General features: G+C 41.8%; 1 protein-coding gene and 1 pseudogene across 2 annotated transcripts in view; one reads left to right on the top strand and one right to left on the bottom strand.

The window, feature by feature from the left end:
- The window catches only part of MALT1 (MALT1 paracaspase), a gene marked incomplete at its 5' end in the record, with an annotated part of 58,153 nt that extends 31,198 nt beyond the window's left edge, over nt 1–26,955 (bottom strand). The window contains 7 exons of the mRNA XM_082667472.1: nt 682–714; nt 1,307–1,403; nt 1,822–2,000; nt 3,443–3,602; nt 7,844–7,965; nt 16,985–17,151; nt 26,681–26,955. Coding sequence (XP_082523598.1) covers nt 682–714; nt 1,307–1,403; nt 1,822–2,000; nt 3,443–3,602; nt 7,844–7,965; nt 16,985–17,151; nt 26,681–26,955 — 1,033 coding nt within the window. The remainder of the gene's footprint in view (nt 1–681; nt 715–1,306; nt 1,404–1,821; nt 2,001–3,442; nt 3,603–7,843; nt 7,966–16,984; nt 17,152–26,680) is intronic.
- Nucleotides 18,247–18,731, top strand: LOC309830980 (histone H3-like centromeric protein A; annotated as a pseudogene). The gene has a single exon. The product of its transcript is annotated as a histone H3-like centromeric protein A (transcript).
- Nucleotides 26,956–27,179: the final 224 nt, after the last annotated feature.

Below are 27,179 nucleotides of genomic sequence, written 5' to 3'. Positions count from 1 at the left end.
TTTATATTAAAACAGGATATTTAATATTTGCTAAAGCATGCGTTAAACAATAAATCTCCTGTCCTGAAACTGTTATAGAAATTACATTTGCATTTGAGAGGCATCTTACCATGGCTGAAGGACAGACAAAATAACCTAAACAACTATCCATGACAGTATAGCCATGGATTTTTACAAATTTTATGAAGATAATTAACATTAAGAATTAATTGCAACTGTTCACTATTCATAAGGTGTTGTACAGGAGCTTTGTTTTATTTTTTATTTTTTGGCCACACCATGCGGCATGTGGCATCTTAGTTCCCCCACCAGGGATCGCACCTACACCCCCTGCAGTGGAAGCGCAGAGTCTTAACCACTGGACCGTCAGGGAAGTCCCAGGAACTTTATTTTTATATACAATAGAAAATCAATTAAAAATTAGTTGTTTTTTTTTTAACATCTTTATTGGGGTATAATTGCTTTACAATAAAAATTAGTTGTTTTAATTAATGTCAGTTTAATAGTGTCTCTGGTAATTTATTAACCCTCAAAGACTAAGATACAGTATCCTTCTATCAAAATTTTTTCTTATAGCTAGTATTTTTTCCATCACTGCACTCAGTAAACCAGGGCACTCCACCAATCCCAAGAGGAACCAGCATGCGGGATATTTGGTTTCAAACCAAAGGATTACACTACCTTCAGTGCACTCCACTGCCACATCTGTTCTTCCTTGTTTCAGAGAAAACAAATGTGAATATATTGTAATTCATGATCTTAGGAAGGGCAGCCATCAAGCAGAGATAAATAGCACAAATACGTTGACAAACCAACATATGCATCAGTATCTCCTCCTACTGACAACATAACTAAATGCATTAAGCTTAACTAGAACACACCCCCACATTATGCACTTCATAGAGGGACTGTTGGTTAATAATCATTCTTTTCTTTATATGCCTGTGATTTTTTTTGAAAAAATAGTTTATTAAAAATCTTTTTCCCCTAAATCAAGGGTTTTTTTTTTTTTTTTTTAGCTAAAGCTTTAAGGAATACATTTTTGCCATAAATGTTTAACATAAACTATAAAACTAAAAAAATTATGAAAACGGTCTCAATAAAATAGCCTTTTTTACAGTTCTTTCTGCTCTTTGTATGTGAATCCTGATTAGGAGTTTTAGTATGTATGCTCTCAACTTTCTAAGCATCAGCAGTTATTTTGTTTAACATACCATTAAATTCAATGGGTGAACAGAATTTCCGCTGTTCAAACACTTCATTTTATACGGCTCCATTTGTCAGAATACTGAGCGATACTGCTTACCTACGATGACTTCTACTTTCTTGCTGTTTTGACTGTCTCGATCATTATATACACGACACCAATAGGTTCCTTGATGCTCCAGATCCACATAAGGCACCTGCATCAATATTAGCACATGCTCACATTTCCTCAATGTTAATTGAAGTGGCTTGGAGAAAGTTATTTTGAGTTTTTTTTTTTTTTAAACCTACAAATCCTAACATTTCAGACATTCCTAGATTACTTCCATTCATTAGGTCAAATATTAGCAAGCAAACAATACAATGAATCTAACAGTGGTGAGTCTGATGCAATACTCAGTTTGACATTTTTCATACAAGCACTTACATGTGGGCTGGTGTTCTAGCCCTTTTGCAAATATAAGAATCAATTAATATTAGATAATAAAGAACTTGAAAAAATACTGAGAACATTAAAACACCCCAGAGAATATGAATTTTAATATTCACTGTAATTTTCAATTATACTATTTTACATATTAACCCCCCCAAATACCCCCAAGGCCAACTTCCTACCATGTATAGCTTTTTTGTCTCATGTGTTAATGGTGATTCATTTTTGAACCACTGGTAGTGAGGAATGGGGCTTCCAACAGCAACACACTGTAGGATCAACGTGCTGCCAGGCATCAACTTTTGGGACTTTGGTTCAATACAGATTTGCAACTTAGAGTCAGAGACGCCATCCAAACTTCCTTAAATTAAAAGAAAAATATCACGGAACATAAATAAAATCTCGAGGTTAAAAAAATATTTTTTAATTAAAAAAATATTTTCAAGTTCATCCATCTTTTTTTTTTTTACAATCTTCAATAGCATCTCCCAAATGATGTTCCATAAAACTGTAGCACATCTAGAAATATTAGGAGATGTTCTGTGGATAAAAGGATGCTATAGACAAATAAGTTTAGAACATTCTGGGTTAAACAAAGTTAAACAGTTGTCTTTATTGCAGGACTTCTCAGTTTTCCAAGTGTTAGTATGCACTGTGTATTTAAGAGGGGAAAACAGTTTAAGTGGTTCCTAAATGTGTTTGGCCACAGAGTCTTTTCGGTGGGAGCAAAGGACAGAAACACCTTGAGTGATGTTTCTGTTCAAAACAGAAAGCTCTACGTTCTGCTGTTTCATTTAACTTGCCTTAAAATTAGGAGTTTTGTTATTAGCACTGAATAAATATGCATGGGTTAAGCGTTATCTACTGAATGCTCATCTGTTACTCTCTAAGGGCCTTGAGGACAGAAGCCTTGTCAATGTGATCCAGTAACAATGAAACTCAGTGTCTAGCACATTGCAGGTGATCAATAATATTTGTTGAATGAATAAGATTCCATTTATAAACATATTAAAGTTAATTACATGCACAGAAACATTCTAGGGAAACATAAATCACTCAATTAATCATGACTATTTCTAGAGACTTTATTCGGGTGTAGGAAAAGCTAAATTGAGAGAAGAATGGAAGACAGACAAATTGGCCACAAAAAGTCTGTTTCCCTCATTCTTTTTGTCTAGCAAAAATGACAAATATGGTTCTTGACTGTTTGTGTGAAAAAATAATACCTGATGGCTACTCTTTAGAGTACACTGGGTTTTTCCCTTGATCAATACTGGTTATTGGACTAAAAAGATGGATGGCAAAAGTAGAAAACCAGTTGGATGAAATGCTTCACTGCAGCAAATGATGCACTATATGCCCTGTCACGCCTACTTCAACTCTATAGATAGTCTTTATTCCATGACACAATTTTTTAGAAGTAATACAATAGTTTGGGAGAAAAAGTATAGAAAGGAACTGAAAAGTGAGCAAGACGGCATTAGATTTCTCTTCTCCCCCAAAACCAGAGACCACAACATTCAGACCCATGAAAGGTGGCAAGTTTGAATAGGTCAGCAGCAGGGCCAAACTGAGAAAGGTCATGTCAGCCCAAGACATCTGCATGTCCGTCTTGTCTGTCTATCTATCCATCACATGGGATATGGGATAAAATATTATCGACTGGTGACATTATATTGGGTGAAGTACATATGTGAGTACTATCTTTGATACTTTGAAATTATTTATTTAAAAGTAAACATTTAAAATAAAATTTAAAAAAGGCAATTCCCATCCCAGCATTCAAGTTACTTTATCACTTACTCTGGAAGCCTTCTGTTACTTCTGTGACATCACAAACATCCAACTGTGACCACTGGCTAAATTCGAAGGTGAAATTATTATTAACTCGACAGACATAAAAGCCTGCATCTTTTATATGCACCGTGTTAAAAATAAGTTCTGATGCATTTCCGTTCGGAATCTGTGAAAGAATCAATGAGAGGATAAAAATGAATGACTCATCAAAACACACCTTATAAAAACGTGCTGTGCAAAATGTATGATGTTCTTGGAACTTTGCAAAGTATATCTTTTTTTCCCCCAAGTTCTAAAGTATCTGTTACTTAAAAAACAACAACATTTTGAGTAACTTGGGACTGAAGTCTTAGAAAATCAGTCTTCTACAAATCTGTTAACAAGAGAGTTAGGCTCTCTCTCTCCCTTATATCTTCCCCAAACTCACTAATAGAAAGGTATCTAATCTGTCATTTAAAATTGTTTGATCATTAGTATCTAACGAATCTAGAATTGTAACATTTATGAGCTAAGTAGTCATACAACATGACCAACCCATGATGGAGTGAAGGGATCACAGAAAGTTAGGCCTGGCTCTTTATTTCTGTTCTGATCAAATTAGCTGTCAGTATAAGAGCAAGTTATTTTACCCCAAGGCCTCATTTCCTCATCTGCAAAATTCTATCAGAGGATAGACGCCGTGACCAATACGCTTCTCTCAAGGTCTGGGTGGAGAAGGGCTATGGGAAGCCTATCAGTGATGGGAAGGAAGGTCTATGCAAGGGTTTCCCAAGCTTTTACTCCTGGGCTCTGGTCACCACGTTAAGTTTTCTTTCACCTTAGCTGCTCCCATCAATTTATCAGCACCACCCAACTCTGGCATATTGTCAAAGGGCTTTGTCAAGTGCCTCATTATATATTGGCTCCCTTGCAAAGTACTTTATTTAATAAGCTCTCCGTCTCCAAACTCCAACCAATTGAATTCGGCTCTCTCTCCTCTCAGAACCTGCACCGGAGAGAGAGCATTTCGCTGAAGATCTGACAACTGGGATGGAGGCTGCCTTAGCACTGCCTGACCATCCTAACCACGTGAACCTACTAAGTCTGCTTTCCTACTAGGCTATTCCTGTGGACTTTCTCTCTCCTCAAACCTCCTGCAATCCCACTTCTCTCAGCCATTGACTTTAGTCTGTGCTTATTTGTAACTCTCTTCCCTCCTGTTAAAATGGAAAGCGTGTCTTCCTAACAAAGGTTACCTGGGCTTGGGTTGCATGGGGATCCTAAACCACTCAGAGTCCCAAAGCTGGTATGTAAACTAGCTCAAGCTGAAGATGTTTAGGATTCAACAGATGCAGAAAGAAGCCTTATCAGAGCTTTCCTTATCTGACCAAAAGCAGAAACTTCTGGGAAATGAGGCTGCCATAAATTCCCTCTTCAGGGTGGCTTTTATTCCTAGGAAGAAGACCAAGAGGAAACCTACCATAAATCCCCTCTCCAGGGAAGTTTTAAATAGCCATGAGGAAGATGGAAAGACCATTTGCACTTGCATGAATAGATATTACCACAAACGTTCTCATCTCCTGTTTATTCTCCTAGAAACCCCTTTGTATCTATTTCCTAAAGAAACCCATTTGTTCTTCCCAGAGAGGCTTTTTCTCCTTCCTCCCTTCTCCTCTAACTGTAACCAATCACAGGACTACTTCTTTTGTAATTTCCCATATGAATAAACTTCTCTTGTTAATCTGTATTTTGCCTGTTAATTCACAGGCCCCCAGGGACTGAGCATGAGAGGGTGGGAGAAAGGTTTTTTCCTCTCCAACAATCCCCTCATCCTCTCTGACTTTGCTCCTGCAATTTTCTCTCTGCTTTAGCATCTATTTCTCCCTTTTATTGTATCACTCCCCCAAACATACTCTAGTACCTTTATATCTTAAACAAAAGAATCCCAAGTACACCCCCCCTTGACCCACATACCCTCTCAGCAGCACTGAAAATGCTGACCACCCCTTTCTTCTTGAAATACTTTCCCAAGGGCTTCATACCATTCTCTCCTGGTTTTCCTCTTATCTTGCAAATTCTTCTTAGTCTCTCTACTGGTTCCTCCTCCACTACACAAACTTTCTTTCTTTTTTTTTTTTTTTTTAACACATTTATCTATGTATTTATTTATTTTGGCCGTGCACGCGGGATCTTAGTTCCCTGACCAGGGATCAAACCTGTGCCCCTTGCAGTGGAAGCGTCGAGTCCTAACCACTAGACTGCCAGGGAAGTCCCAACAAACTTTCAATGTTGTCTCCTGAGGTACCCAAGCTGACTTAGATGCATTTAGACATCCAATAGGCACTTCAAACTTAACATGTCTAAAACCAAACTCTTGAGTTTCTGCCCTTAATCTCTTCCTCTCCCGGTCTCTTAACACCTCAGTAAATAACAGGTCCCCAGATGCTTAAGTAGAAAATCTAGGGTCATCCTTGAGCTCTCTTCCTTTCCCCTCAGGCTCCACATTTAATCTGTCAGGTTTGATGAACTCTATCTCTAAAATAAAGTGACTTACCCACTTTGATCCATCTCCACTGCCATGTCCTAATCCACACTACTGTTATTTCTAGTCCAGTGTAGGCATTAGATAACTGGTCTTTTTTTTTTTTTTTTTTTGCGGTACGCGGGCCTCTCACTGCTGTGGCCTCTCCCGTCGCGGAGCACAGGCTCCAGACGCGCAGGCTCAGCGGCCATGGCTCACGGGCGCAGCCGCTCTGCGGCATGTGGGATCTTCCCGGACCGGGGCACGAACCTGTGTCCCCTGCATCGGCAGGCGGACTCTCAACCACTGCGCCACCAGGGGAGCCCCTAACTGGTCTTCTTGCTTTGTTCTTGCTTCCCTTCAAGCAGCAAGTTGGTGTTTTAAAAACAAAAATTCTATCATGTTACTTCTCCTACTTAAGACCTTTAGTGGCTTCTCCCTTTGTATCACCCTGTTTATTTTCTCACAGCTCTTAACTCACAGAGTTATCTTATTTGCTCACTGTCTTTCCCCAGTGGAGCTGGCAGGGCCCCTGTGTGTCGGTGCTTCACCATCCTGGACTTAGAACCTGGCCTGACACAAAACAGGTGTCCAACAAGTAGTTGTTAAATGAGTATCTCCTGAAATAGACTATGAACCTAAGTGTGGTTTGACAACACTCGACTGGTAAGGGCTTTAAAATCCATTGCAACTCTTCAAATCCACGACGCACTGCTCACCCTCTACATTCCTCCCCTTCTCAAGTCAGGACATAGTTCACAAATGATATACTTAATAGAGTAAGTTTTGTCCATGATTTCTTCCTCAAAAGGTGTTTATTAAAATGAAAGCCACTTTGCAATTGAGAAAATATGGTAAAAATAACTTTAGTTACCATCTCTCGAGAGCCTTGGCACATAAACTATCCCATCAATTAAGTTCTCTCAACCCCTGACGATAGGAATTCGAGTCGCTACTAACAGTCAAGGATCCAACACAGGCCTGTCTGGTGCCAGTGCAGTCCTGTTACTGCAGTTCACATCTGCCTTACCTCACCTGTGTGTGAGGGACGGAAATTAAAAATTGTACAAATCCACACGTTTCCTTTGATGGGATCCTTTGATCCCATCAAAGGAAAGATTGTCATCTCGGAACAGCTCTTGAACTTAGTTTCAAATTTGCAAATGGAATCTTAATGTTGAGTTGGAAAGAAAGTTTAGTTATGTGACTAACAGGCTGAAAAGAATAATGGAGTTTCAAGGTACCATCTAGGAGGGAAGGGAGCAAGGGGAGATGAATGAGGGAGAAGAGAGAAGCCCACCACAGTGGGACACAACGTGGCCAGACCACTGAGAAATTCCCAGCAGCAGAGTGCTCAAAGAATGTTTAAGACAAGAGGATTCCAATATGCAATTTTAAATTATTGGTTGGGTGGCATGGGGATACAATCCTTCCACAAAAGGAATAAATGCCCCTTTCTACCGACCTGAGTTTTACTTCAGAATCTACCATAAAAGCCTAAATCTTCTGATATAATACAGTTATGGGGAATGCTTAAAATAATATTGCCTTCCATGTTGCTTTGAAAATCTTTTAAAGATTCAGACTGGAACATAATCTGTTGTAAAGGATTTTGTGTAGATATTTTAGAATGTACTGGTGATGTTTCATGTTTGTTAACATTGTTGCCCCAAGTACTCCTGATTTTCCACAATTTTCAGAATAGAGAACTGATTTTATTACTGCTTACCAAAGTAATGATTACTGAATAAACACTCCGGTAATAACACAGATCCTTTAACAAGGACCTATCATATCCTCAAACAAAACTCCTAAAAACACACTGAAGACAACAGGCTAATTAATTTTCTTTCTCTCTTCTCATGACAGAGGAATTAAAAGGCATTTAAAAGACATTAAAAAATTACCTCTTTATTCATTTTGAACCACTGATATTGTACAAAAGGATGCCCAGTTGCCCGGCAACACAGCTTCACAAACTGTCCAGCCAAGACTGCCTTGGATTCTGGGTTTACAGTGATCTTTATTCCTTAAAAAAAAAAAGTTATATAAAGTCAGAGAAGAGGGGTTTTCCTTGTTTATGTTTCTGAAACCAAAAGAAGAAATATTTTGGAAATAACCTGCATATTCATCCTGGTTATAAATCACCCATTCACATCTCCTTCTCCATCAGATGATGAGTTTGTGAGTTCCAGGCTCTATAAAACCTGGAGGAAAGGAACTCACCTGCAGAAGACTTTGATCTACTGTACTTCCCCACGATTGGGGGAAAAAATTGTTTGCCATATTTCTTCAATTCTGAGAAACACTTTTTCCACATTCTAACGCCTCTGAAACCAGGATGAGCCTTATCATAGCTGTCTGCATACAGCAGTCACGATGCTTTCTCTGTGCCAGCTCTAGAAATACTTAGTCATAAAGGCTTATCCGGCCAGCCCTTCAACTGAGTTAGGTGCGCTGTTAGTAAGACAACTGTGAGTTTAAATACCACTTAAATGTCTTCAAAAGACATATGAGGGACTTCCCTGGTGGCCCAGTGGGTGAGACTCTGTGCTCCCAATGAGGGGGCCCGGGTTCGATCCCTGGTCAGGGAACTAGATCCTGCCTGCCACAACTAAGAGCCGGCGTGTGGTAATTAAGACCTGGTGCATGGGGCTTCCCTGGTGGCGCAGTGGTTAAGAATCCACCTGCCAATGCAGGGGACATGGGTTCGAGCCCTGGTCGGGGAAGATCCCACATGCCGCAGAGCAACTAAGCGTGTGCGCCACAACTACTGAGCCTGTGCTCTAGAGCCCGCGAGCCACAACTACTGAGCCCACGTGCCACAACTACTGAAGCCTGTGCGCCTAGAGCCCACGCTCCACAACAAGAAAAGCCACGACAATGAGAAGCCTGCGCACCGCAACGAAGAGTAGCCCCCGCTCACCGCAACTAGAGAAAGCCCGTGCGCAGCAGTGAAGACCCAACACAGCCAAAAATAAAAACAAAACAAATAAACAAATTAAAAAAAAAAAAGACCTGGCACAGCCTAAATAAAAAAATAAATATTAAAAAAGAAAGGGCATATGAATGTCAATGCTGTGATTTAGCATTAAAACTATTCTGTAATCAGAAAGGTACAGAAACAGAACAGCAGGATATAAATTTGATACATGTGATGCAAACAGTTCTCATCTGAGAAATGACTACCAGCATCAGAACTTGGAAAACTTTTGACAGGAGCTTCCTGTCAAAGATCCTGGAGTTGGGCTTCCCTGGTGGCGCAGTGGTTGAGAGTCCGCCTGCCAATGCAGGGGACACGGGTTCGTGCCCCGGTCCGGGAAGATCCCACACAAGATCTCCTCCTCCGCAAGAGCCCCCAGTCTTGTCCATCTCAGGGAAGATAAACCAGGCCCCGGCCTCACCCCAAGCATCCAGTTACTCAGGACGGAAACTTAGCAGCACCCCCAAACCCCTCCTGCCCATGTCCTCCTTCCCCACGTGTAATTTAGCTGCGAGGCCTGTCGCTTACGCATTTCCACATCTCACCATCTTCAATGCCATGAGCTTAATCCAAGCCGCCATCCCCTCCCGAACTGAACTATTCTCACAGCCGGCGAACTTTCTTTCCTTACTTCCAACCAGCAGCCCAATGTCTTTTTAAAACAAATTAATCCATGTCACTCCTCTGATAAAACCCTTTACTGACCTCCCATTGGATTTAGAATGAAACCCAAGCTCCTTACATGGCCAACGAGGCCCTCGTGCCCACCAGGCTCCAGCCGCGAGGGCCTCTTTCCTTCGGAAGACAAGCTCTTTCCTGCCTTTCCACCTCCTGCTTCTCTGCTGGATTCCCCCCAACCCCCACTGTTTCCTGACAGACTCTCTCATCATCCAGGTCACCAGCTGGTCCAGGAAACATGAGCTACCTCCCCCCTCCCACCCAGCATTACACTCATCCCACTTTGTGGGCTTCACTGCACTAATCACCCCAAGTCCCGTTTCTTATTATCTGTGTCACCTGCTAAAACAGAAGCTCTTGTCTCAGCCACCAGTTTACCAGACGCCTAGAACAGTGCCTGGTATATGTGAAACGGTGGGTGTTCAACACATATCTGTTGAAAGAATGTGTATAATAATAACAAAAATTACTATAACGGCAATTTACTGGCTGCTTTCCATATGCCCAGCACTTTGATCTCTAACTTTCAAAATAATCACGTGAGTTAGATATTAACTAGATCTATGTTACAATGAGGAAAATGAACTTACGTCATTTGCAGAAAGTCATCCAAATTACCCTGTGTAAATTATTAACTTCTCTGAGATTCCTTTTCTTCTCATTGTAAAACAGCAGAACCAGGATGCAAAGCTAAGGTTTCTTGGGCTTTAAAACCCTTTTAAGCCTTGGGTTATCCCAGTGATTGTTCTTTTTTCCTTCCACCTTCATTGAGGTATAAGTGACAAATAAAAACTGCATATATATAAGGGTGTGCAACATGATTCAGTATAGGTATACGTTTGTGAAATGGTTGTCACAATCAAGTTAATTAACACATCCATCACCTCACATAGTTATCATTTTCTGATGGTTCTTAATGCATCTCCCAGGCTAATCCCATCTTCTGCCACAGTGAGCCTCTCTTACTGGAAGGAGGCTGTCAGGCACCGTGCAGTGTCTTGTGCCGTGGCAGTGCTTACACATGTACTGTGGCCAAGATCCTCTGCTATTACACAAAGAGACAAGAGATGAGAATGAAGGAAACTGAAAGGCTTTCTCTCTAGAGGGTCTTACGAAGAAATGAATGACTTCAGAGGAAGGCGCCCATGTGACCAGGATGTTCTAAAAGCTTCCTTTGTGGGAGACAAGACTGAATGATTTTTAACAGACATTCAAACTCACAGTTGATACATCTGTCCTATACCAACAATTTTAGTAGTCTAAGTCTTCAAGAAGCAATCAAAGACATGTCTTTATTATCTACTGCTTCAAAGACTGAGAATTGAAAGGCACAGTGTGATTTGGAACCCGCCCTGGTGAGTAGCACAGAGAGAAGTCACAACACCTCCCGTGTCTTAACCACACATATTTCTTTCCACCCTGTCTCGTGTGCGACAGGGAACCACGGTCACCTCTAACCACCCTCGCGCAGCGCCCACTAGGCAGAATGTGCTGAACAAAGTAAAGAGGGAAGATGACACAGAGCTCTGGACGGTGTACCAAGGCAGACGAAAGTTCTGTTTTAAAGGTTGAATGCACAGCTTCCTGGCAAACGAGCCTATTTTTCAGATAACATCTGCAAAGAAGTCAGAGAGGTTACTTCATTTCCTGTAAGCCGGAGAGAATCTGACTGGGTCTGATGGAACATGGGGATTGTGCTTTCAACACGTGTACACCTGTGTAGAGCAACCGGCTCAAGACATTACACAATAAAACTACAACCCCTGCAGGAAATCACTAAACAGATAAATTAGGGTGATTCTTGACCTGACAAAAGGATTCATCATAGATTCCCTTTGAGTTGTTCTCTCTTACAATGCAGTTACTATCGAAGTAATTCACAGCTTTTCCAGGAACAGATCTATTGGGTATGTCACAGCGCATCCATTTTCAGAGGCCATGAACCAAAAAACATTTTCTATCATCTTCCATCTAAAACTCTCCCTCAACGTTATTTTGAACATTTCAAAACTATTACTGAAAAGCACCCCAGAGAGTCCCAGAATAAATACCATTCCTCTTCCTCTAACAACTTCCCCTCATTACACAACCAGTGTACTGGCTGTGTACTTTCCTCTTACAGGTCAATTTACATTTGCATCTACTGTGGCTAAACCTGGTCTCCTACATCACACCCCTCATCCTTCTACATCATCGACAATTCCCTTTAACACCTTGGCGTGGAAACCCATCCTTCCAGCCCTCACCACCACTCTCTTTCTAGCTCTCTTCTTCTTTAATTTTATTCCCATTTATATGATCTTTACCTCTTTTCACTTCTTAATATCTTGCTTTCAGGAATTTCTGTTGTTCACGGAACAAGATGAGTCCCTTATAAGTAAGATCTAGTAGTTGAGTACTTTTTAATTTGGCAAGAAGAAAAAAATGGAAGTCTGTGGGTCAAAGAGAGAATTGAGGTAATAATCCATAACTAAGCCTCCCAAACAATCCAGAAACTTCCTAGCATTATTGAAATGACATTGAGTTCAGGTCAGGGTTCAGGTCAGGTTCAGGAGACCCGGATTCTGATACTACTTTTGTCAATAACCAACTGTGATTTTGGCCAAATGATAACTTCTGGTCATCTCTTTTTCCACATAAATGTGTGCTCGCATTTAAAATTTAAATGTACAGGACATGGAAGCAACCTAAGTGTCCATCGACAGATGAATGGATAAAGAAGATGTGGCACATATATACAATGGAATATTACTCAGCCATAAAAAGAAACGAAATTGAGTTATTTGTAGTGAGATGGATGGACCTAGAGTCTGTCATACAGAGTGCAGTAAGTCAGAAAGAGAAAAACAAACACCGTATGTTAACACATATATATGGAAGCTAAATAAAAAAAAAAATCCAAAAACCTAGGGGCAGGACAGGAATAAAGACTCAGACGTAGAGAATGGACTTGAGGACACAGGGAGGGGGAAGGGTAAGTGGTGACAAAGTGAGAGAGTGGCATGGACATATATACACTACCAAACGTAAAATTGATAGCTAGAGGGAAGCAGCCGCATAGCACAGGGAGATCAGCTCAGTGCTTTGTGACCACCTAGAGGGGTGGGATAGAGAGAGTGGGAGGGAGATGCAAGAGGGAGGAGATATGGGGATATATGTATATGTATAACTGATTCACTTTGTTATACAGCAGAAACTAACATACCATTGTAAAGCAATTATACTCCAATAAAGATGTTAAAAAAATAAAAGTAAAATAAAAAATAAAATAAAATTTAAATGTTCATAATAGTACTGTTCTGGGCTTTCACAGAATTGCGAAGATAAAATGTGAAGTAAAGCTATCCTGGAAACGAAAGAATAATATTCAACTATCTTCGCTCTTGTCTTAGAGACAATAAAAGTAATAAAAAATTGGTACCAGAAACATAACAATGAGTATAGTACAAGGAATTAAAGAAGAAAAATGAATTGATATGAAAAAGGGGTGGGGAAAAATGGAAAAGATGTCAGTGAAATCACATGACTCTGCCAGCACTTCTGAAATGTATGCGCAGCAAAGCTCCTTTCATACAAGAATGAAATAAAATGGCAGCATCCCAGAACTGGAGCAGAAAGAACCTTGGGAATCCATCTAATGAAAGCCACGTGTAACGTGTTAATGCTCTCTAAACATCCCCCACTGTCTAGCCTCTGCTTAGCCGATTCCAGGTCAGAGCACGGCTTCCTTGACAACCAGTCTCGTGATGTGCAGGACTCTAGCTGATAGAGGCTACTAGTCAGCACTCAAATGGTTTCACTCAAAACAAAAACATCTCAAATGGCACATCTAAGTTTATCTGTATTTGCCAAGGTTACAGATGCCAATTTTGGTTGCTTTGAGATCAGAGTCTTTGACCCTTAAATAAAAAAATAAATAAAGGTCTAAAAAAATCATTACAGACCTCTGGTTCAAAACAATTTCAGCAACTTCATTTAACATCCCGCCCCTCTTCAATTCCCACTGAAATGACCAAAGGAATAAAAGTAGGGAAACAATGAGTCAGAGCTGGAAAATGCAGATGGACACCATCCATCCACAAAAATTATAAGCCATTTCTCTAACAAAGGGCAGGCAAGACCAGTCTGAGAGGCAAGCTGGCCAACCCATGTGCTATGGAAAAGCCCAATCGGAGGGAAAGCAGAAGACAGTAAACCACAACCTTTTGAAAAATATATTACGTGTCAGAGCCCATGGAGCACAAGAATTTGGGGGTGAGTTACCCTTGGCTTAGACCTCATGCTAAATGAGGGACCACTGAAGTTGGCTCCTGATCAAGGCAGGTGTTCCAGTTAGAGATGGGGGAACCCTCCCCAGCTACCTCTGAGCCACCAAAGCAAAGACATCCAAGAAACTTGGTACCGCAGCCATCTTCTATGGCCATCTCTGGCTGTCATCCCACAAACAACTGGGATGGAATATGACAAAATCAGACTAAAATAAATCTGAAGTTTCCCCTTCCCCTTGTATTTAGGCCTGAAAGACCTGTTCAGAGGTTCACAGCATCTTAGTCACCCAAAACCAGAGCTCTCTATAACGACAATCAGATAGAAGTCATCAGGCTCTTTGTGGAATAAGAACTAATGTCTTCTTCTGAAACTGCGCTACCAAAAAAAAAAAGAGAGAAAATGTTAGATTAGTCCTCCTTTTATTTTCACCAAGATTCAGGAATACACTGAAAAGAAAAAACGAGATTTAATACATACTTGTTTTTAGGATTGTACTGGACGTGATGAGTTACATGTTTGTCTCCCCTACTACACGATGAATTTTGAACATGCAGGAACGATTGTTTTAATTCATAGTACCAAGCACAGTGCCTGGAATAGCAGAAGTATTAGAATACAGTAATGTTGATCGAATGAGCAAAATCCCAGATTAAGTTGATTCTATCAGAGCTTGCATTCTTAATATAATTACAGTAGTTTTTATTCTCAATGTCTTTATTGAAATATAAAAATTATTCTCAAATTCTTATATTTCTATATTCTAATGTATGTAAATACAGTAAGTTTTAGATTATCCAAGTGAGATTCAGGTAGAAAGCTAACTGTAAATTACTGAGTTTTATTAGATCCCCAAATATTTCCTCTTAAATCAATAATTAACATTCAAGTAACAACTGCTTTCTAATGAATACTATATAGCTAATGAATACGATATGCCTAATATGACATAAAACTTCACAGAAATAGTGCATAAGTGGTCATGTAGAAACTGCTGTCTTTTTCCTATTCTCCCCTCAAATACGAAAGAGTCCCAGGGGATAACTGAAAAAGCCCGTTGGCCCAACATCGGAACGATCTGCACAGGGGACACTGACGGTGAAGCGCTGATCCTAGTATTTGGAGAGAAACTCAAAGAGCAGAAACAGATTTTTCCCAAGAAGATGACTGATGTTTATCAGGATGGCACTGTATTCGCTGCTGGCCTATCACGTCAAAACAGAGAATACTGCTAAAAATTCCAGGCGCATCATTACACACAAATAAACATGTGACTCAATTTCAGTCAAGCTCAGTTTCATACATGGGAAACTGTGAAAACCTGGAAACCTTTGATCTCAGGCCAGTGATCACACCACAGATCATGAGATGTGTGTGCAGCCTCCGTGGTCACCTAGATGCAACTCAACACAGCATCATCTCAGCAGCTCCTCCAAGTCTGAGAGGTAGAGAACACTGACTCTCATTTTATTGACTTGGCAACAACGGTGGAGTGATTAAGTGCAATTATTGAAAAACGTAATGAGATATTAAAGTTATAGTTAATTCCCAGAGAGGTTCCTTAGAGGCCCCGGTAAGTCTATAAAGTCTGAGAACTTAGAGGCTGAGTGCCCTAGACTGGCAGATTTCAATTGCCACAACTCTTGGGTACTTTTGAGACACTGGGGATACAAAAATTAATAAATGTCACCTGAAGAAATAATTTACTGTTTGGTGACAGAAAGCAATTGCATCTAGATGGGATCTGCATTATCCCAGGCCTCTTGTATGAAGAGGCACTGAGAAACATTTGTCAAGCATCAGATACAGTGGGTAACACAAGAGAGGCGTTTATAGAGGACCTACTTCCTCATCTACACTAGGCCTGGTAGAGCCAGGGATAACCTGAGAGTCCAGATTTCCTGGCTCACAATCCAGGGTCCCTTCCATTTGTAGTAGACTTTTCAGGTGCTCCCCCTCACACGCCCAGCATCCAATTTTATTTGGCGATCCATGAGGTTTCTGGAAAGCTAACTGAACCCACTCCACTCCTGGCTCTAAGCCAGGGGAACTGGCACATTCCAACTCCCTGGCTGGTGACAGGTACAGGGACAGGCACATGGCCAAAATTAGTTAGCTTATTAGGGAATCCTACGCTTTTTGCTGAGACGAAGATTAATGCAAGGAACAGCTAGTAGACATCCCATGACTAGGTAGAAAGTCAGCCTTGGGAGGAAGCCAATGACAAGAAAGGAAGAGCAAAGACAAAATCCAACTCCTTGGAAACAGGGCTGCCCCCTGCCTTTCTCGAAGCCCAACCTGCTTCAAGACTTTTCTGTTGGAACCAGCATGCTCCCTTTATTACACCAACTTGAGTTGGGGTTTCTGCTACGTGTACTTGTCAGTACATCACTACAAGGCGTGTCTCTAATTCCCCAAGCCCCCAAGAAAGAAGGTCTGCAGCGCCGCTGCCATCACGTGACTTGGATGACGTGGTCCCTCCTGCTGACGTCATGGTAACTGACCAACTCCATCCACAGTTGTGGAAAGGTGGGACTGTTTCCTGTTCCTCAAATCTGACCTTGGAAGTGAGCAACCTCACAATATTGGTATATTCAGGAAAAAAAAAATCATGTGGTTGAGTTACTCAACATTTCAAAAGCACCATGTTGGCAAAAAACTTCAACAATAAACATTTGTTACACTTTCTCTCATTCATATACATAAATAAATGTGTGTATTTACTTTCTTGGCTGCACTATTTTAACATAAGTTATAGAAACCTTTCCCCTCAACACTTTCACATGCACTTCCTTGGAATAAAGACATTCTTCTATAGAAGTACAGCACCATCATCACATGGTGATTCCCTAACGTCTAATATGCAGGTTACACTCAAGTTATTCCAATTGTCCCCAAAATGTCTTCTATAGCTGTTTTTTTGGAAAACAATCCAACAAATGTTTATACACTGTATTTGCTTTTTATGTGTTCTTTAGTCTCAACCTGGGGGGGAAAACGAGGCTCCATATGTTCACATGTTTCAAAAATACTTAACACAATTCATTTGGTCAAATGAGATATTTTCCTCTGAGTCTGCCTCCATGAACTCCTGGAGAACGTGCCCCCGGGAAGCACGTACCTGGGGGGTTGAGGAGCTGAAGGACCTCAGTGTGCTCCATTGTCTGCAGGAAGTCGCTCAGCTCCACGACCGTACAGCCTTTCTCACCCAGCAGCTTCAGTAAACACAGGCTCGGGCTGCCTTCAGGCTCCAGGACCTTAAGACAACACTGCTCCAAGTCTAGACAACTGCAAACAACAAATTTAATTCAAGTCAACAGATTTTCTTCACTATGACCTGCCTGCTATGTGTTTGGCCCCGTCATGGGTGTTGTAGAGAATACACAGCAAGTTGTTGCGTGGTGGGGAAAACGGTTTACATTACGAATGCTGCTGTCCCTTTAGACACGGTCTCCTAATGATGCTCATCTTGGATAGCAGAAGTTGGCAAACTTTTCCTGTAAAGTGCCAGAGAGTAAATGTTTTAGGCTTCATACGGGCCACAGAGTCTCTGCTGCATATTCTTTTCTTGATTTTTGTTTTGTTTTATAATTTTTAAAATATAAAAAACATTCTTAGCTATACAAAAACAGGCAGTGGCCTCAATATGGCCCACAGGCTGTTGTTTGCAGACTCCTGTTCTATATGTTTCGACACAATTTTGTCTTAAAATCATGAGCTTTTCTTTCACAAGCATGTCTTCTTTACCCAACTAGATAACAGTACTCCTTGCAAGCAGACACCCTATCATATATATATATATATATATCTTTTTAAAATCCCTCAATACCTAAAATTTCTTGCCCATATGAATTATTTATAACTGAAATGCCTGGAAGCCTGGATGGAAGGGGTCAAACATAATGGTACCACAGCTGCGGCAGAGCCAAGATTAGTTAGCAAGCTTTCATACGACTTAAAATATTGTTAGTCCACATTCATTTTGATCAGTTTTAGTAAAAGGCTGCCACAGCATTTATATAATGGTCACCCAAGATTTATAATTCTGTGATAAAGTAGGTTATTTCATGAAGAAAATGGATCCAACCAAAATAACTTCAATACTAATATTCTATCTCACAGTATTGTTAGAATTAAATTAGACAATCCATGTAAAAAGTACTTAGCACAGTGTGCGGCAAATAATAAGCACTCAATAAAAGCTAGCTCTTATTATGCAATAAAAATATGGGAATATTAAAAGGAGACTAAGGCTAATTTCGCTTATTTCTAAAACTGTTTTACCTTTTCCTTAAAAACTGTTTTTGACCCTGGATGCCAGCCTCTGCCGCTGGACCCGGAAGGCCGAGAAGGAGCCGCGGTCCGCAACCCCGAGCTCCAACCATGGGCCCGCGCCGCCGGATCCGCAAGCCCGAAGCCCCAAGGAGGCGCGCCGCGAGCCCGGCTCCCGCCGCCCGCCCCCCCCACCCCACTCCGGCCGGGCCCATCCTTAGGCACTTCCTCCCGTCAACTTGCTCGCCGGAGACATCGGGTTCTGAAGGAGATCCGAACTCTTCAGAAGAGCACACACCTGTTGTTAAAGGAAGAACCCCTTCTGCCGCCTGGCAAGAGAAATACGTGTTAAATTCACTCGTGGTGTGGACTTCAATTGGGAAACCCAGGCCCTGCTGGCCCTACAAGACGCAGCAGAAGCGTTTCTAGTTCGTCTCTTTGAGGATGCCTATCTCCTCTCCTTACATGCCGGCCGTGTCACTCTGTTCCCGAAGGATGTGCCGCTGGCCAGGAGGATCCGAGGCATCAGGAAGGGCTCGGCTGAGCTCCTGCTGCCCATGACTCTGGATGATACCAGGGACTCTGCCCGTAACTAGGGCCAGATCCACGGAGTACAAGGTGCTGCCTGGACTTGCTGTCTCTGAGCAGAGCATGTGTGTTGCTTTTGTAATTAGGTTTTTTTTAAGAAGAATAAGACTGCATGGCTTTCCTCTGTAACAGAGGTAATACATGACAGAATCAACACATTCCAAAAGTCCTGAGAATAATTTTCAGATGAAGAGACTACAAGTTTGACTTTGCTTTGCAAATTATTCATACGCCTGATGATTTGGAAGACACCAGATTTTCTAGGTTATGAGAGAAAAGGATATTTACTGATTATTTTAGATCTTTCTGTACCATTTAAATTTTTACCATATGTATATTTACTTTTATTTAAAACATAAGGGAAAAAAATAAGAGAAGACCACTTCAGCCAGTTGCATGGAAGAGCCTGGCGCGTCCAGCATACAAATCTCTGTCCTTCAGATTGATTTCATCATCAGTGGCAGCAGCAAGTTCCTGTGTGGATTGTGCCTGTCAACAGATTATACAGCTTTTCAAAAACTCAATTGGGATGAAAACAGGAAATCGTTAAGGTTTGATGTTCTGGCTCCTTCTGGTAAATTCCTATCAAAATCATTCAGAAATTCTAGCTTGTAGAATTTATTCTTATTTGCAAGTCATAGACGATGTATCGTAATTTATACTGCAGAATTTTTCATTCCAGGACTTTTAAGAGCCTTTTCAATGTTCTTACAGGTATTTTTTATAACTCCCTTGTGGAGAGATAATAAAAATAATTCTTTAATGAGAAAAGGTTGAAGCGAAGTCACTATTATACAGAGATTATACTGTGTCCTTTGTGCGTTAGCATTAAGTTCTTCATTTGAATGCTTTGCCAACAGCCACAATTTGAACAAGAGAATTCAGGGATGTGTTTTTGGCTCCCGTGGAGTAGAGTGAGAACAGATAAAAACCTTGCCCATCTCTTGTAACTGAAAACAGCTTAAGAGATCTCCAGAGAAATGGGAAGTACCACCCGAAGACTTTTAGATATTGTGTGTGGTGAAAATGATTAGTGAGGGCGGACACGAATAATGATGCATCAGCCAACTGAACTGAGAGACAAACTAAAGGGAAAAGGACCAAGTTCTGTTATGTGATAGACTTTAACCCTTTGGAAAAACCGTTTCCTGTTCGACATCAACTCATTTTTATGTAGACGTTGGAATAAAGCTTACCTATCTATGACTAAAACAAACAAACAAACAAACAAAAACTGTTTTTGAGAGACTTCCCTGGTGGCGCAGTGGTTGAGGATCCGCCTGCCAGTGCAGGGGACATGGGTTCGAGCCCTGGTCCAGGAAGATCCCACGTGCTGCGAAGCAACTAAGCCTGTGCGCCACAACTACTGAGCCTGTGCTCTAAAGCCTGCGAGCCACAACTACTGAGCCCATGTGCCACAACTACTGAAGCCCACACGCCTAGAGCCCATGCTCCGCAACGAGAAGCCACCACAATGAGAAGCCCGCGCACCACAAAGAAGAGTAGCCCCTGCGTACCGCAACAAAGACCCAATGCAGCCAAAAATAAATAAATAAAATAATTTTTTTAAAAATTGTTTTTGAGTTATTACTGTTTTGGTAACCAGATAGTGTCCTCCAAAGCCTCCAGTCACTAGGTATTCTTTTCTAGGTATTCTAGCTAAATTTGTATATTCAATAGTCTATCCTTGTTAAATGTCAATAATCATATTACAGATCAACCGTTCCCAATTCTGGGCTGTACACTCTGGCAGCACAAACTGAAGTCCACGGCAAATTGATAAAGGTAAGGACAATAAGACTGTCTTTTACCCTAAGATTATCTTTCCTATTTTTAAAAGTGTCAAAGTGTCCTTTCTTTTATGAAATAATGGTGATTGCGATGGTAGCAAAAACAAAAGCAGAAGGTGCTGCTACAATATTTTGTAAAATTTTCTTTTACTAGTCTCTGGAATACCCAAGGAACCGGTATTAGACACAATATAAGGATTACCCATTTTTCAAATAATTATAATATGAAATTTATAAAAACAAGGATGCTGTATGCTATTTTTTTTATGATTCACAAAGGTTATCAAGATCTGATACATGAAATTAAGATGCCGTCTTGTCAGATGCAACCAAACGGTGCTTTAATCTTTATATTAATATGGAGAAAACTAAAAACAATTTTACTTTCCCCCCACCAAATGAAGAAAAATCAAATTGAAATAGACAACGACTTCTCTTCCAATACAAGAGGCACTGGAGAAAAACAAGGTGCCCTCTCTTCTTTCCTTTTACTGATTTTCCACATGGGCACCGGCTTTCAGCTAAGATGATGTTTATACATACTCAACTTTTCTTTCTTTCCTTTTTTAGTTACATTCCTGTCAGGCTGTGCTTTGAAGTGGTTTCTACCAGCTCTAATTTGAAATTTCTGATTTAATTAAAAAGACTGCTTTCTTACTGAAACAAATAGACTTTGCTTTAAAAAAACCCCTATATTTATCTTTTTAAAATGTATAATCAAATAGAACATATTGATATTATACACCTTTTAGGGTACAAACCATGGCACTGCTTTTAGATTCTTTTGTTTCTCTTGGTACATTTACACTTCAGAATCCTTATTCATTAATTCAACAACTACTTATTAATCACCTAAAATAGGACAACCATTTTTTCTAGGTATTTTTCTAGCTGCAAACAAAATCGCCCATCCTCCTGGATTTTTCTACAGGAGAGGGACAGATATGTATACACACACAGAGACCTGTGCATCCATCCATCCAACTGTCCTAAGTGCTTTGGAGAAAAACAAAGCAAAGCAGGGGGATAGGTAAGGCTGGAGCAGACGTAGAGGGTGATTTTAAGTAGTGTGATCAGAGAAGACCTCACTGAGAAGGTGACCTTTTTAAAAAAAATGTAATCAATGTTGTTTATTTTTAAAATTTTTATTGAAATATAGTTGATTTACAATGCTGTGCTAGTTTCAAATGTATAGCAAAGTGATTCAATTATACATAAATATACAAATATATTCCTTTTTTACATTCTCCTCCATTATAGGTTATTACAAGATATTGAGTATAGTTCCCTCTGCTATATAGTAGGCCCTTGTTGGTTACCTATTTTATATACAGTAGTGTGTATATTTTAGTCCCAAATTCCTAATTTATCGCTCCCTCCTTTCCCCTTTGGTAACCATAAGTCTGTTTTCTACATCTGTGAGTCTATTTCTATTTTGTAAATAACTTCATTTGTATCATTCTTTTAGATTCTACATATAAGCAACATCATATATTTGTCATTCTCTTGTGAGAAGGTGACTTTTAAGCAAACACCTGAAGAGGTAAAGGAGCCTATCTTGTGGTTCATCCGTGGAAAACATCTCAGGTTGAGCAAACAGCAAGTCCAAAGGCCCTACTGTCTTCAAGGAAGGGCAAGAAAGCATGTGTGACTAGAGCTGAGAGAGGGAGGGAGACACTAACAGGATATCAGTTCCAAGAGCTCACTGGTAGCTAACTGGTGTTTTTACTCTGAGATGGAGAAACAATAGGAGGGTTTTGAACACAGGGAGGATAAGACCTGATTTAATGTTTTAAAAGATTCTTACTGCTATATTGAGAATAGACTGGGATGGGAGCAAAGCAGGAGGCGGAGAAGTTAGGCGGCCATTGGAACAATGCAGGTGAGAGATAATGGTGGCCTGGACCAGGGTGGTCGCAGTGGACGTAGGATTCTAGACACATACTGGAGGTATGGCAGAAGGGATTTGCTGATGCAGTGGATGTGGTATATAAAAGCGGAGTCAGGAATGACTCTGAAGTTCCTGGCCTCAGCACCTGGACAGATGTAGTTGCCCTTCACTGAAATGCAGAAGACTGCAAGAGAAAGAGGTTATGGTGGAAGACGTGTTAAGTTTTGGACGTGTTGCATTTAGGATGTCTATTAGTCATTCAAGAGGAGATCTACACGAATGAATCCAGGAGTTCAAAGCAAAGACATGGGCTGAAGATATGAACTGAGAGTAATCAACCTAAATATGTGTAAAGCTAGGAGGACTTAAGGATAACACCAAGGTGGGGATTAGGTGAAGAAGCCTAGACAAAGAGATACAACGCCTAAGCCCTAGGGCATTCCAAAAATCCAAAGATGAAGAGGTAGAGACTGAAGAGATAGGGACAGGAGGAAACCTTCCTATCATAAAGTGCTCAAGGGCAGGATTCCGTAGCTAAAAGAGCACCTTCTACACAGCAAGTATGCAGTGGCTGACTGTTTTCCCTGGTCCCAAAGCCCCATCTCTAAGCTCCCTCCTTCATGGAACTTACACACTATTAGAGCCTCCTGAAAGTTCTGCCATCTTTGGGGCTCGAACGTTCCAAGCCTCCGCAGAATTCACACTGCTTGGGCAAGACACTCAGAACCTGTGCTTATCTACACTGACAGCAAAGGGCATTCAATATTCAGGCAGTTTGGAATGGAACTAGGGCTGAGTTTGTTTAGGGCACTCCCACATGTTCATGTTTTGGAAAACTAAACTATATGTAAGGATTTATCCTGAATCACCAATAACCATCTGGAAACACTCCTTATCCCTGATGGGACAGTTCAGAAGGAACTCCTGTGGCTTATTTATTAAATTCTTACCTAGTCTGAGGAAAGTCGTATAGAGTGAGGAAAAAAAGTGAAAAGAAACAGAATAGGCAAACTTCTGGGATTTTAGGGCTGTGAATCCAGCGACTCTGCAGAAAGCACTGCACATCCTCGTGGGAACTGTCATCCATTTGGACTAGATTCACTATAATTCCTGTGTTTGACACTAGAGAAAAATGCCTTTCAGACCTTTTACTATTGTAGATGCTCTTTTGCCATCGGTATGAAATCGTTTTAAAATCACTGTTTTAGTCTTAAATAGAAAAAGCACCGCCAGCTTACCTTGCCCCCTCAGTTGTCACTCCCCAGCCTCCAAGTTCCCAGGGCTAATCTTTTGTTAGGTCAGTTTAATTCTTCTGATCTCAACAGGTATGTGAGCTTAATGTTCTCCAGTTCTCCAACCTTCAGGGTGGCCTCCACTTTCCCCAGCACAACTAACCTACTCTGAGCTAACCTTCACCATCCTGGAAGGCTGGCCAAACTCATCTGTCCCCAGTAAACTTCCCACCCTGAAATCCCCAGCTTCCACAACTTCATGCCCTTTGTTGCTTGTCTCCTCTTGCTGGGCAACTGCCCTCTCTCCATACTACCTTCACCAGAGAAGTGGTCTCAAACTTTTCCATTAGTTCCTCAAACAAAGCTAATACCATTCTATAGCCTTTAACAAAACTTAACTGAAGGCTTAGGGAGGAAAACTGAACACCTGATGTCAGGTATCCACTACTTTTAGATTCCATCAGCCATGCCTCTTCAGCGACAGGGCCTTACTGATGTTCTCCCTCCTTCATGGCCAAATAGGAGTGCTCACTTCAGGAGAACCTTCTTCAGGAAAGGCCAGAGCCTTCCCTAACTAGAGTAGTAGTTAATTTCACAAATTAACCAATCACAGATCTGGTAATCTGACCCCGCCCCCTGCCCACAAAGAAGACAACTGTTTATGTTATTGTAAGTCTAGAAATTCAGAAATCTATGGACCTAGAATAATAGTATGTATCTTGGATTTTCTTTGCACAGCCAAAAGCACAATGTATTCTTCCTAGAACAGAAAAAAAAAAAAAAGGGGGGGGTACTTCCCTGGCAGTCCAGTGGTTAAGACTCTGTGCTTCCAGTGCAGGGAACATGGGTTCGATCCCTGGTTGGGGAACTAAGACCCCACGTGCCGTGCAGAGTAGCAAAAAATTAAAAAGAAAAAAAGAAAGAAAGAAAGAAAAAAGTATGCCATCTGCTCAACTTTGCAAATTTACCACTTCTTGATTCCATCCTCACATCATTACTCCATTGAACAGCCAAATAATCCCAAATCATCATTATTCTGGTTTAACCTCAAACTCTTTGAAACTCAAGGTTGTGGTGAGAATTAAATACTTAATACATTGTCTGTTATATATATTAACTGATTAATAAATGATAAAAACCCACTGTTATTATTCACACCCAACATAGCCTCTAACATATTATTTGTGATTGTCTCAGAATAACAGTCTATTACTGCATAAGCCCTTATAAGTAGGAGCTAAATATCTGACATCGTTTTATCTTCTGAAACATTTGCAAAGATCAGGCACTCAAAAAACTTAATTTTGAATGAATGGTTCCCCTCTCAATTCAAAATTATTTATAGAGTGTCTAAGATAGGTTCTATGCATAACATATAGGATCTTAAATCTTCTTGTTCTCGAGGAGTTTATAAAGACGTGTACAAATAATTATAGTACAAGACAAAGTTTGGTTATATGAGAAGTTAAAAAAACTGCTAAGGGGTTCAAAGGCAGACCCAAATCGTAACAGTGATCTAGAGCAGTGGTTCTAAGTGTAGTCTGGGAAGCCCTACTGCAGTTCCTGAGGCCCTTTTCACAGGATGCCCAAGGTCAAAATGACTTTTCATAATAATACTAAGATGTTATTTATTTTTTTCATTCATTCTCTCAAGAATGGACATTGGCATATCCAGTGTTATCTGACCTGTGACAGTGCAACAGACTGAGTGCAGAAGGACATAAAAGATGCCGGTTCTCTGGGATTAAGGCAAGACATTAAAGAGATTTTCAAAATGTAAAACAATGCCACTTTTCTAACTAAATTTTTTGTTTTGGAAAAGTTTGTTCTTCCACAAAAACACGTCATTTCTGTTAACATGTAATGAATTGTTCTCTTTAAATATTAAAAAATTCTTGATTTTAATTTCTAATATGGTAAATATCAGTATATGTTGTATGTATGTAACATATAGAACCCACGTTAAAAACTCTCGGGCGGGGGGGGGGGGGCGGTTTCCCTGGCAGCGCAGTGGTTAAGAATCCGCCTGCCTACGCAGGGGACACGGGTTCGAGCCCTGGTCCAGGAAGATCCCACATGCTGCGGAACAACTAAGCCCGTGCGCCACAACTACTGAGTCTGCGCTCTAGAGCCCGTGAGCCACAACTACTGAAGCCCTCACACCACAACTACTGAAGCCTGCGTGCCTAGAGCCCGTGCTCCACAATGAGAAGCTCACGCACCACAACGAAGAGTAGCCCCAGCTCGCCGCAACTAGAGAAAGCCCGCGTGCAACAACGAAGACCCAACATAGCCAAAAATAAATAAATAAATAAATAAAACCCAAAAACTCTCTGGGGTTCTCAATAATTCGTAAGAGTGTAAAGGAGTCCTGAGAGTCTTAAGCCCAGTTCCAAGCCTGGTAATAGGAAAATGGTTTAATGTTCATGGTGAAATCAGGAAGAAAACCTGGCAAGTTGGTTTGATGGAGGAAAACGGTGAGTTTAGTTTCTTTCTTTCCCACTATCCTTCTCTCTCTACATCTACATTAAAACCTTCATGAATTCTTGCACCTCAAACCCTTCACCTTCATTATCTACCTGCACGTCCCCTTCCTAACGTCCCTTAGGTCTTCTAGGTCTGTGTATTTTAATCTTTTGGAATTACCGCCCTAACGTAATGGTCTCCAGATAGCTTTCTTTATATTCTCTTTGGTCAACCTCGATTTCTCTCTTTCAGCTAAAGGGGAGGAGAGTAGGAAAAGGGTGTGCACTGCCGGAGTCCAACCACGAATCTCTGCATTCCCAGGAGTTTCCTGGGTTCAGGCTCTCTGTCTGGAAGGTTACTTAAGTTCTCCCACCTCCTTCCCTCCGCGCTCCTTATCCCCAGCGGCCCCTGCACCATCTCAAGTGGCCCCGCTGTTTTCCAACCTCACCCATCGCCGCGTCCGCCCTCCCTCTCCCGCGCCCACTTCACTCTCCCCGCGCGCCCCCCGCCCAAGTACGCCCCCACGTGACCCCGCCCCGCCCTTACACCCCACCCCACCCCGGGCCCCGGTGCCGCACCTGAGCCGGAGGCGCCCCCGACTCCCTGCCACCTCGGCCAGCCTCCTCCATCCCCGGCCCTCGGGCGCTCGGTCCAAGCTCCGGCCGAGCCTCCGCAGCAGCGGCTCCGGAAGGCGGTTGAGGGTCACGCTGGCTGCTGCGGGGAGCGGCGGCCCCGAGGGCGCGGCCGCCGGCGGCTGCGACGCCAGGGGCGGCGGGGCCTGCAGCAGCTCCCCGCACAGCGACATGTCCCGCGCCGGCGACCCCGCGACAGCCGCTGCTCCCGCCGGCCGCATCGCGCACTTTCCGCTCGCCCCCTCGCTCGTCGCGGCGCCGCGGAGGCAGGGGCGGAAGGACTAATTGGACGGCGCTGCACCGTGCTCGGAGGAGGAAGCGCCGCTTCCCGCCCCGCAGAGGCAGGTTTGCCTGGGTGAGTCGGGCCCGCTGGCCGCGGTAGCGGCTCCGGGGGCGGGGCCTCGGGCGGGGGCGGGGCTGCCCACTGCGCGCGTGCGCGCGGCCG

The sequence above is a fragment of the Grampus griseus genome (genome assembly GCF_964374135.1).
Source record: "Grampus griseus genome assembly, chromosome: 12".
Lineage (NCBI taxonomy): Eukaryota > Metazoa > Chordata > Mammalia > Artiodactyla > Delphinidae > Grampus > Grampus griseus.
This window is presented reverse-complemented; position numbering and strand designations above follow the sequence as displayed.